The 12,160-nt window shown below is 43.0% G+C and overlaps 1 protein-coding gene across 3 annotated transcripts in view; it reads left to right on the plus strand.

Annotated features, from left to right (window-relative positions):
- NPHP1 (nephrocystin 1) overlaps positions 1-12,160 on the plus strand; it is a 33,662-nt gene that overhangs the window by 3,643 nt on the left and 17,859 nt on the right. For 2 of the 3 annotated variants that reach the window (XM_081854700.1, XM_081854702.1), the window contains 10 exons: positions 846-1,083; positions 2,050-2,151; positions 2,876-2,976; positions 4,188-4,230; positions 4,649-4,733; positions 5,907-6,001; positions 6,521-6,649; positions 7,372-7,446; positions 9,245-9,355; positions 10,811-10,893. In XM_081854700.1, the coding sequence (XP_081710826.1) occupies positions 846-1,083; positions 2,050-2,151; positions 2,876-2,976; positions 4,188-4,230; positions 4,649-4,733; positions 5,907-6,001; positions 6,521-6,649; positions 7,372-7,446; positions 9,245-9,355; positions 10,811-10,893 (1,062 nt within the window). Of the gene's footprint in view, positions 1-845; positions 1,084-2,049; positions 2,156-2,875; positions 2,977-4,187; positions 4,231-4,648; positions 4,734-5,906; positions 6,002-6,520; positions 6,650-7,371; positions 7,447-9,244; positions 9,356-10,810; positions 10,894-12,160 lie in introns of all 3 variants that reach the window. The other variant, XM_081854701.1, reaches the window with a different exon arrangement.

A 12,160-nucleotide genomic window follows, 5' to 3' on the forward strand; every position in this document is an offset into this window, starting at 1 on the left:
TTCTGTGTATTTATGGTTAGGTTTGCAGCTTCAGTCCCATTGAGTTCAGTGGGATTTACTCCCAGATAAGTGTGTACAGGATTGCACTCTAAAACAGGTTTTTATTAATCAAGCTGGATTATTCCAAGCCTGCTCAAGTCTGAGCACGGGCATCTTTATCAACATAAAACTTTCTTATAAGGTAAAGGTAAAGGACCCCTGAATGGTTAAGTCCACTCAAAGGCGACTATGGGGTTGTGGCACTCATCACGCTTTCAGGACGAGGGAGCCGGTGTTTGTCCACAGCCAGCTTTCTGGGTCATGTGGTCAGCATGACTAAACCGCTTCTGGTGCAACGGAACACCATGACGGAAGCCAGAGCGCATGAAAATGCCATTTACCTTCCCGCTGCAGCGCTACCAGCTTATCTACTTGCACTGGCATGCTTTCAAACTGCTAGGTTGGCAGGAGCTGGGACAGAGCAACGGGAGCTCACCCCATCGTGGGGATTCGAACCGCCCACCTTCTGATTGGCAAGCCCAAGAGGCTCAGTGGTTTAGATCACAGCACCCTTAATAAGAGTTCCAGATGTATAGTCATTGATGCTTTGTCTGCTACATAATTTTAGCTTTATCTGACATAATTGGACAATTGTTAATTACTACCTACCCCAAAGTTAAGGGATGAGACTACTTAGAAATATTAATGTATTCAAAATATGAAATGGGGGAATTATTGAAACACCTGGTCCTTATACCCCTAGAACAAGAAAGGGGAAGTTTTTTACAATATTGTCTGCGTCAGTGGTTGATTAGAATAAGCAGTTGTCAAAAGACTGTGATGGACTCTGTTTCTTTTTGGGTTAGCAATACAAAAAGGAAGGGCAGCCCAAAAACACTACAAGAAAACGAAGAAAGTGAAGAGGAAGATGAAGAGGAGGAGGAAGAAGAAGAAGATGATGAAGAAGAAGAAAGTACACAGGATGATGGTGATGATGAAGAGGATGGTGAAGATGAAGACAAACTCGGAGATGATTCAGCTATTAAAAATTTTATTACTCTTGGTGATTTTTCTGCACAGCAGGAAGGTGACCTGACCTTTAAAGTAAGTAAAATATAATATTATTAGTTTATGTGGGCTCACTAAGTACTATAGCTGTGTAGGATTTGTTTGTTCATTTGGTGTAGACATTGCATAAGTCAGTCATCACCAATCCCACTCTGATGCCTTTTTGCAGTGTCCAAAAACTCTATTTGATTATGCTACACGAGTCTAGCAGTGATGGTTTTCCCCTAGGGTAACAAAGTCAATCAGTGCTGCTATGCATGTGAGAGGTACCAAGTTGGCTCGTGATGCCAGGTAGCCTAATAGGAACAGGTGGCCATTATCATTGTTATAGCTGGAGAGAGGTGTACACTGTACAGGAGAGGAGAGCAGCAGTGCACCTCCATCCCTGGAACCTCCTTATACATGAGGATAAGGCTTTATCCCTATTACAGTGTTTCTCCAAGGGTACTACTCTCACATGAAAAGGTAAATATCTTGATTGCTATAGGTACTAAATATATGCCTGGTGAGTCCATATGCTAGGGTGGGAGGAGGCTTTTTTCTGTTGTCCATCTCTCACCTCTGCCTTCCTAGTTGTAGCTTTTTTCTTTTGTCCCCTACCATTTAATGTGAACATTGAGAATCAAGGTTAGCCCACCACCTGCATAGGCCTATCCTGGGTTCAGTTTCTTGGTCTTCCCAGAGTGTCTCTCTAGATTATAGCAACGAGGCAGGATTCAAGATCAAGCTTTTATATGTGTGATGTTGGAAGTCCAATATAACAGCTAGCTCAATCTTAAGAGCATCTGTAAACCATTCAATAATTACTTGCCCAACTCTAGGATCTTCCACAGTAATATTTTGCATCAGTTGGTAGAAATATAAGAATAGCAGTCACTTTGGGTAGAAGCAACAAACTAGGTCACTAGGCCTCTGCTTTCATCATATATTCAGCACAGAGAATCTTTAAACCCTTGTGTATTAATGTAGTTTCTTCCCCTCTCTTTGTTTTCAATACTGAAGAAAGGCGAAGTTCTGCTTATCCTTGAGAAAAAGCCTGACGGTTGGTGGCTGGCTAAAAACTCCAGAGGGGAGAGGGGCCTTGTGCCTAAAACCTACCTTATGGTTGGTATGCTTCTATTTTTCCCTTTCTATTCAGTTCCATGTTTAATGTTATTGTTGGCATCTTTCCACCTTAGTGGGCTTGCAGTGTACCTCTAGGTGAAAGCAGGGGTGAAATAATCTTTTCATGGGCTGCTGCAGCTGTCTGGACAGTGATATGGAAAATAACTACCAAGCTTTCATCTTTCCCAAGATTGTGGTGTGGTGGAGTGTGGGGATGGCATTTTTTAGTGCTATAGAAATAAAACCCAGTAGCATGCCAACTGGTAGATATTTTCTGTCATTCCTCAAATATTTCAGACTGCTTTCTTGAGACACCCAGCCAAACATAACATCTTAGGGCGGTTCCAGACTGTTGCTATTTTCAGGTGAGATTCAATCGCATCCTGGCAAATTCAGATTGTGCAATTATAGATGATAGGGAGGTCTTGTGCAACACACCCTTAAAAAAAATATCAAACAGACTTTTTGGGATAAAAGAAAGTGACAGGAAAATACACTGGAAACAACACTTTCTTTGACACAATGTCAACTAACTTCCCTCCAAACAATCAGAATAAATACTCAGTAGCAACCCAGGATCCAACCCAAGGTGCATTCACAAAGGAGCAAGAATTTGAAGCAAGAATTTCCACTTCTACTGCAACGTAAGATCACCCAACTTCCTTTTTAAAATAAAAAAAAGATATAGAATGTTATTGACTGTTGCAATGGATCAACTTTGTAGGTGAAAGATGAGGAAGAGGGCCAAGAACCAAGTGAAGAGGAAACCGAGGAAGATATAGAGGTGGCAGATGAAACGGAAGGAGGGGCCAACATTCTGAAAAGGTAAAGGGACCAGAGCTGTGAGTGGAAATGCATCATCATGCTGCTGTTGTGATGGGGGCTTCTTCACTGCAGAAGCTTCCTTACGTCATTTGTGTATCTCTGATTTGAACTTGACTGATTTCAGTCCTGATTTGTATCCACTACAAGAGCAAACACAGTGGGAGATGGTAAAGCCTTTTAAACCAGGGCTCTGCATAATGGGAAAATATAACAACAACAACAACAACAACAACAACAACAACAACAACAACAACAACATAAATAATAATAATAAATAATACCCCACCCATCTGGCTGGGTTTCCCCAGCCATTCTGGGTGGCTCCCAACAGAATATTAAAAACACGATAAAAGATCAAATATTAAAAACTTCCCTAAACAGGGCTGCTTTCAGACGTCTTCCAAAAGTCAGATAGTTGTTTATTTCCTTGACATCTGACGGGTGTTCCACAGGGCGGGTGCTACTACTGAGAAGTCCCTCTGCCTGGTTCCCTGTAACCTCACTTCTCGCAGGGAGGGAACCGCCCGAAGGCCCTCGGAGCTGGACCTCAGTGGCCGGGCTGGACAATGGGGGTGGAGATGTTCCTTTAGGTATACTGGGCTGAGGTTTGCAGTAGTGATAGTTTGGGAAGGCATTCCTGAACAGGAATTTATAAGACTCCTGAAGAATCCTGCGAAAAGTGAATGATTTATTTAATGTAATTTAAGGAACTTCATTTCTACTGGACTTCAGAACATTATTACAGGAGAGCAGCCGTAAATCTGGTACTGTTTCTTTTAAGAACACTTGTGCTTTCAATTTGTTACTGCTCTTGTGGAACATTTTGTAATGGCGTTTTAATTGTGCTGTACACTACCCATGGTTCCTGTTTGGGTGGGAGGGCAGTGTAGAAATCAAACAAACAAGCTGACAAAATAGGTACAACCATGATCAGACCACTTTCACATGGCAGTGAAAGGCAGGAGAATAGTGCGAAAACGAAGGCTGCCTTAGCCACAAAACTGAATTAAATAAAGATTCCAGTCTCAGTTACCACATGGTCAGAATAAAAATTAAATGGTTTTTCCCAGTGGGACCGTCACTCAGTGTGTCATTTTACAACCCATCACCATAATCACATATTGAGTGTCAATTTCCCCATCTATATATTTGCAGTTAATTGATTTGTGGATCATCTTTGTGTTATGTTCTCATTTTTATGCTACCTACAGAACAGATTCACACTGGAGTGCTGTTAAAAAGGCCATCACAGAGGTAAGCCTGTGTTTTATCATTTGCATACCATTCATGATTATTGATATTTTGCTTGGTTTTTCTTACAATACCAGACAGCCAAACTGGTACTCTTATTTCATATGGTACTCCCTCTTTCAAACAGTCCAGTTATGGACAGCAAAGTTGGCAAACTGAGTATCAGTTTGCTTGAAAAGGGCAGGAATAGTGCAGTCCTATTCATGTTTACACACAAGGAAGTTCCACTGTGTTTAGTGGGGCTTACTTCTAGGTACTGTAATGTAAAGAATTGCAGGTGCAGAGTGTTTCTGCTTGTTCATCCAGTGGCTCTTCAAAATACTTGATGTTCAGTGACTTGCTACTTAAAGACTAATATGGAGCCAGAAGCAACTGATAAACGGAAGCAATATCAAGGTTGAATTATCACTCTTCTTAATAGAATAATACCTTAGATGCACTGACAACTATGGGAGCAGTTCCTGCAGGATTCCGACCTTCAACGCTTGCACAGCTCTTGGAAGAAGGTAGGAGTTTTGCAAAACTACTCTATTAAATCCAGAGCTCCCAAGCTATGAAGCAAGTTTATCTTAGGAAGTGTGAACATTTATTGGGAGGTGACCAAAGTTCTGATGGCAGAATGTTGTAATTGTATTTGTGAGGTGTTTTTTTTTAGTCAAGTGGGGTATTTTTATGAAATAAATATTTTTATTGCATTTTTCATTTCGTTAAGTTCTGGATAGCAGTGTGTCAGGGTGGGTATTGGAGCAGGTCAGCAATAACTCACAAGGTGTCAGTGAAATTAACTCTTTAGTTAAAGAAACAAAACAGCTCAGGCCTAGTGAGCACAGCAACTAGATCTTGCCCCAATGAAGCAGTTGCCAGGACTGAAGGTATCAAAGTCTCTTACTCCCCCAATTCCTTCCCACGCAATCTGAGGTTCCTTCATCTTGCCTGTCTTTTCTCCACCTTTTCTATACCACTTCAGATTCTGGGAGCCCAGAGGGGAGGGAGCTGGTTGGAGCAGGAGGGGGAGACCCCCGGCGTCTTCAGCAGCCTGACTCATCTCTGTTTCTTGCCCCCCCTCTAGCTTCTGCTTCTACCTCTGAGTCTGGACTGCTGTCTGCCACACCCTCTTCCTGCTCACTAAACCCTGTTACTGCTTCGGTTTCTCCTCCCTCTTTTCCCTCTGTCCACTCATTGTTGTCCCTTCACCAATCCCCTGGCTCTGAGCCTTCTTCCCTTGGGGGTTCCCCAGCTGGTATCTCCCACCACTCCTCTGCATCCAGTCAGTCCATGGTACAGTGGTGACATAAATCTTCTAAAAGAGTTTAAAAATGCCTCTTTTCTATTTGTGTGTTGGAAAAACGCCCCCGAACCTCTGAGCATCCTCCAGTATGTGCATCCCTGGAAAAGGCATTTCCCCTCTTCTCCAGTGTGCTCAGCAACATATTTCAGAATGATATAGGCACACTAATCTTCTGGCAAAACACTAATCTTCTGGCAAGAAGAGCGAGACAGAGCAAGAAGAGCAAGATAAGATTTATCACCAAGTCAGTATGTTTAAGATTAGGCTGTCAGTCTGTAATTGTGCTACTGCTGAAGTCATAAAGTTACTTACTTGCAAATTCCATTGAAGATAACCAAGTTAAAGGGAGATGGGAAAATAAACACACTAAAAATAAGCATTGTTCTTCCAGGAGTTCAGTTTCGGGCTTCTTACTTCTTACAACCTGAGCTCACACCTTCCAATCTTTCTTTCCGAGATCTAGTGTGGAACCCGGAAAAAGGCACTGTAAGTATTTGCTCTCAATAAAAGCCAGATAAACTCTCTTTAGGGTAGCAGAAAATGGGGAAATTGGAGAAAACGTATTATGCAATAACATAGTAAAGGTAAAGGGTCCCCTGACCATTAGGTCCAGTCGTGGCCAACTCTGGGGTTGCGGCGCTCATCTCACTTTATTGGCCGAGGGAGCCGGCGTACAGCTTCCGGGTCATGTGGCCAGCATGACTAAGCCGCTTCTGGCGAACCAGAGCAGCGCACGGAAACGTCATTTACCTTCCCGCCAGAGCGGTACCTATTTATCTACTTGCACTTTGATGTGCTTTCAAACTGCTAGGTTTGCAGCAGCTGGGACTGAGCAATGGGAGCTCACCCCGTCGTGGGGATTTGAACTGCCGACTTTCTGATCGGCAAGTCCTAGGCTCTGTGGTTTAACCCACAGCGCCACCCGCGTCCATTATGCAGTAACATATTATGAAGTAAATGTAGCTGTAAAATGTAAAACTCTGGTCCCCGCCCCCTTTCTTTCAGATTCAGTCAAGGCCAACTCGGCTATCACTGATTGTGACCCTATGGAACTGTAAAGGGATTCCTTTTCCTGGAATGAGCATACAAGTCCTTAGTAGACATGTTCGACTCTGCCTTTTTGACGGTAACAGAGTGAGTTCTACAAATCACTTAACCTAAGCGGTTAAAATTTGAACTTCTTCCAATATCTTGATCACATTTTTGAAACGGGAAGCGTGTGTCTACTCAGTTGTCAACTGCTATTTTGTGGAGGATTTAAACAGCTGCTGCCTATAACTTATTTGCATACAGTTCATATCAGGCTTTAGTTAATTTGTACCTGAGAAAGTATTCCAGACTTCTCCTTTCTGGCTATCCTATCTTATATCTGCCGCATTGCATGATATTTATCTGTACACGACCCATGTGCAGCATTGACATATTTAGGGTCCATTAAATTTAACTCAAAATTGACTCATTGAAATTAATGTACATGGCTAAGTTAGGTTCATTAATTTCAATAGATCTGTTCTGAGTAAAATGTTGCACACCACCCTCAGTGCCAAATAAGTTGATTAGTCTGCCATCCCTCCTTATCAGAGAGCTGATGGATAATAGACCTGATTGTTACAACACTCTTGAACGTGTACCTAGTGATTCTCAAAAGCAGGATTTGCATTGTTCTCCATTGCAGAGTGAAAGCATCAGTTTGTGATAGGCTGGATTCAGTGATCATATTTCTAAATTTCATGAGCTAAAGAAGGTGAAGGTTGGTCATTCAAACATAAGCTGATCTTGTAATGAAATAGTTCCCCATTCTTCATTGCGTTAATCTACACTTCTATATTCAAATGTTAATTATTTTCTTGTTTTAGATACTGAGTAATATTCATACAGTTAGAGCTACGTGGCAACCTAAAAATCCCAAAACATGGACCTTTTCTCCACGGGTAAGAATACTGAGGAGATTATTGATAGATTTGACCTGGTAAATTTTGCATAACTTTGTAGGATTGTGATCTGTAGTATGTACAATTAATTCTAGCGCAATCTGATAATAATCTTCCTCCTCGCCAAATTTTTTTTTTAATAATAATAATTAACCAAAATGCTAGTTAAGCATTACTTGTGATTTAGAAGAGGGGGAACTGAGCCATAGAAACACATGCCAAGTTCTCAGTTGCCAAGCAGAATGAATTTAAGTGCTATGAGGTTTGACCTCTGGCAACCACATCTTGGAACTGTATTGATAAAATCCTGCTGACTTGAGGATCAAACTAGATAAGACACGGGAAATTCATTTGCTGTTTATTTTACAAAAATAAAAAAGCAGCTTGGGTAGAGGGTCAGAGCGTTGGAGAAGGAAGGGCAAAAGGTTTTACTCATCTAAATTCTCTTCCCATCTCCTATTTGCTGTGCTAAGAATAAGATGAGCAAATAGCACCTGGGAATAATTTGGAACAGGAAAGCTGCTCAGGGCATTAATCCCCCACCTTCACCAGGGGTCAGCAAACTTTTTCAGCAGGGGGCCGGTCCACTGTCCCTCAGACCTTGTGGGGGGCCAGACTATATTTTGAATAAAAATAATGAAAGAATTCCTATGCCCCACAAATAACCCAGAGATGCATTTTAAATAAAAGCACACATTCTACTCATGCAAAAACACGCTGATTCCTGGACCGTCCGCGGGCCGGATTGAGAAGGCGAATGGGCCGGCCCCGGCCCCCGGGCCTTAGTTTGCCTACCTATGCTCATCACTGTCTCTCAAATTGAATTCCACTCACTTGCTTTGCATTTGGCACTAAATAATCACAAGTTACTTGTATGTGCTGAAGGAAGTGCCATGGATTGTTCAGCAGGTGGCAGTGTTTCTTCTGAATCAGTGTTGAAATCACACAGCAAGTGGGAGCTTATGGCGGCTCCAGAAGCAGCTGTCTGCAGGCAAATGCTTCAGATATGAATTTGCCCCTGTTTCAAAATTATATTGCATCTAAGTATTAGCAAGTCTACTGGATACCCCTGAAACATGGTTAAGTTAGTTTATCTCTGGGTATATTTGCTTGGGTTTTTTTTGATCCACATATAGCAGTGGAAAGCCATGATCTTATGACATCGTGAGTACCCTCCCTGCCCCAACAGCAGCCAGCAAGGAAAAGTGCATGATGCATTTCCATTGCCACACATTAGTGGTGAAGAGAACTCACAGGGTTGCCATTTTTGACAGCAACCATCCATTCTTCATCATATCTAATTTTGTCCTTAGCTTGTCACAGTGCATGTATAGGGGGAATTTGTTGAGTGAAAGGAAGGCATTGAAGAGGCGCTGAAACCTCTGTCATTAAGCTGAGCTTTGTTTGCTTGGAGCACCAGTTTAGAGTTTGAACAAGGGAAGAACGCTTCAAGAGGAGCTGCCTTCGGATAAGAAGGACACTGCAAAATGGATGTTCTTTGGAAGCTGGTGCTTATATCTTTGTGGAAAATAAAACACAATGCCCTCCTGGTTGTTGTGTAGCTTGCTGACCACTATAGGATTTAGTGTGTATTCCCTGGTTGTATCACTTAGTTGTGTGCAATAATTTCATACAAAACTAGGTGGCATGAAAAGATAGAGATTGTTGGTGATGCTTGTGATTTAATTTAATAGTTTATTTCTGAAAGAAAATGGAGGAATTCTATTGGTGTTTCAAGAGAATCTTGAAATAAAATGCTTAGATATATTTGCTGCTGCTTCTTTTTGTACATTTTTAGGTGACTGGCATCTTACCGTGCCTGCTTGACGGTGATTGTTTTATTAGATCCAATTCCCCATCTCCGGACATAGGCATATTATTTGAACTTGGGATCACTTACATTCGGAATGTAAGTTCTCACAGGTGATTCAGTGCATGAAACTATTAGAAGACAGGCTGTCTGTTGGTATTTCTTTTAGATACAAAGAGCTTGGCATCATAAACCACAGGAATGAAGTAGAAGTCGGTTTCAGTATCACAAGAATTCCAACCTCCCATTAGGACTGGCACATAATTGATTAGTATGAATTGCCGTTCTCCTGCTTGGTGATTGGGCTGGCTGATCGTTAAGCTGTGTATACTTGAGGTTAAGGTTAATAAATCAAATTTATTTGATAAGACAAAAGTGAAAGGGATGGTGAAGACTACCAGCCTATATTTTTTACCTTCCTTTTTGGGGTAGCTCATGAAATATTGAAGGGCACACACATTAAGAACGTAAGAGCAGCCCTGCTGCACTGCGTGAGATGCACATTGAGTCCAGCCTCTTGTTCTTAAAGTAGCTCATTAGGTACCTGTGGGAAGCCCACAAACAGTGGCGGAGGAAGCCGCTTGGGTGCCTGGGGCGGCGCGCCCAGGGGTGGGGCAAGCCACCCATAGGGGCAGGGCACACCGCGGGGCCTCCGAAGTCTGCCTGACTTCTCCCACTCAGCTGCCCTACATCTGGGGGGGGGAGGCAGCAGGCGGACAGTTTAGGCAGCGCAGAGCCTGCATGCGCCCAAGCCACCGTGTATCCCCCAGGAGAGATGTGTGACTCAGGCGTGCTGCAGGCTCCACGGTGAGTACCGCCCAGCATTTTGTCGCACCCTTCAGGGGTGACACCCGGGGCGGACCACCCCCACCGCACCCCCTTCCTTCGCTCCTGCCCACAAGCAGGACTGGAGTGCAGTAGTGTTCTCTGCATTTGCTGTTCCCACAAACTGGTATCCTGAGGCAGACTGCCTCCAACTGTCCTATTGTCATCATAACCGGTATCCATTGATAGCCTCATCCTCCATGAATTTGTCTAGTCCTCTTTAAAAACCATCCACCTTGATGGCCATTGCAACATATTTTAACTGTGCACTGTGTGAAGTAGCACTTTTGTTTTGTCTGTCCTGAATTTTCCCAACATTTGGTTTTATTGGATGGCCTTGTTTCTCTCTGGTTAGCCACTGAACCCAGTGCTCTGTTATTGTAGAGATGACCAGTCCCTGAGGATTGCGTGAAGAAAATACAAAACAGGGCTATCTGTGTATGCAAGCTTGATTTCCTTGCCGATAGCTGCAACCGCTAAACCAATTCCATTCCTTTAGCTGCATTTATTGGTACAATCAAACCCACCTAGCTTTGAGTGGCAGGCATTGATTATTCCTAGGGTGATGGCAGGGGGGAAGGAAGGAGAGCCTGCCATTGCTGCTTCAGCTGCACACCTAACACAGATAATGTGGGAAGGGTGGAGCAGATGGACCCAAGGGCTGATTATGTTCACCCGTTTTACATTTTAGCAACCTGGATAATTAGTTTCATCCACCTTATTTTCTAGTCAACAGGTGAGAGAGGAGAACTAAGCTGTGGCTGGGCATTTCTAAAACTTTTTGACTCAAGCGGACTTCCAGTTTCCTCCAAGTAAGTTTCCTTTGTGATTTGGGGAGGTGAAAAATGTAAAGATACATCAAATTCACAGGGTTGGTTTATTATGTGTTTATTGCATTTATATCCCTCCTTCCTCCAAAGAGCTCAATGTGGCATACATAGGTCTTCCCCCTTCTCACATATTTGATCCTCACAACAACCCTGTCAGTTGAGTTATGCTGAGAGAGAGTGACTGGCTCAAGGTCACCCAGTGAACTTCATGGCTGAGTTGGGATTTGAACCCAGGCCCTAGCCTGACACTCTAACCATTATCTGCCAGAGGTGAAAAAATGTGTTGCATCAGTTAACTCCAGAAATTTCAGCAGTCAAAGCTGATGATGTAACAACACAGGGATACTTGGTTTTGAGTGTCCCTCATATGGTACTACTCAATAGCATTCATGAGCCATTTCATGCTTCACCTACAATACAAATCTCCTGATGAATATTATTCAGAAATAGGTGTGAAAATTCAGATGCTGCTTCCTGGCACTTTCCATGCATCTCCTCTGTACGGCTGGCATTGTGACAGACACCAGTTTGCAATGCAAAGTGTGGGTAGACCTGATGGTGTTAGATTGCGGCTATCACATTGTAGGAATCATATGTTTGGACCAATAACCACACACGTTCCCCAGAATGCTGCCAGTTCCAGAAGGCAGCAAGGTGCCAGTGCAGATGCCAGGGTCTTGATGCTGCCACAAGGTATAGTGAGGAGGTATTTGGAAGATGGCTGTAACCGTCAGACAAAGGCTTGTGGTCGTTTCATCTTAACTAGCCCTGTGTAACTAAGATGCAGCAGGGGAATAATGAAGCTGCCCATTAGTTAAACTTCTGAGAGTTGGTAGGGGAGGTTTTTTAAAACAGAGATTGGCATGTGGCTTGCTTCATATAGGTCACCTGGTGGAGAAGACTTTTTGAGTGTGCTCTTAGTTTGCATGCTTTGGTGGGTCGCTGCTTGTCTCTTACTCAAGGGCCCCCAAATACTGAAGATGGCTGTGCCACCAAACGATTGCTGTTAAAATATGGCAGCCTTTTTCAGTTTAGGAAGCTGTCCTGTAGCAAGTTAGGCAATTTTTCTATCTAGACCAGTGTTGCCTATACAGATTGGAAGCAGCTTTCCAGGGTTTCAGATAAGAGACATATCCAGTTCTACCTGAGGATGCATTTGCTTCCTGTGTTGGCATTTAGAACTTTGCTACTTACTTTGACTTTTGGGGGAGCATTTAAAATATTAAGTTGCATTGCCAGGTTTCTCCCC

Source organism: Podarcis erhardii (genome assembly GCF_964252035.2).
Source record: "Podarcis erhardii genome assembly, chromosome: 3".
In the NCBI taxonomy this organism is placed as follows: domain Eukaryota; kingdom Metazoa; phylum Chordata; class Lepidosauria; order Squamata; family Lacertidae; genus Podarcis; species Podarcis erhardii.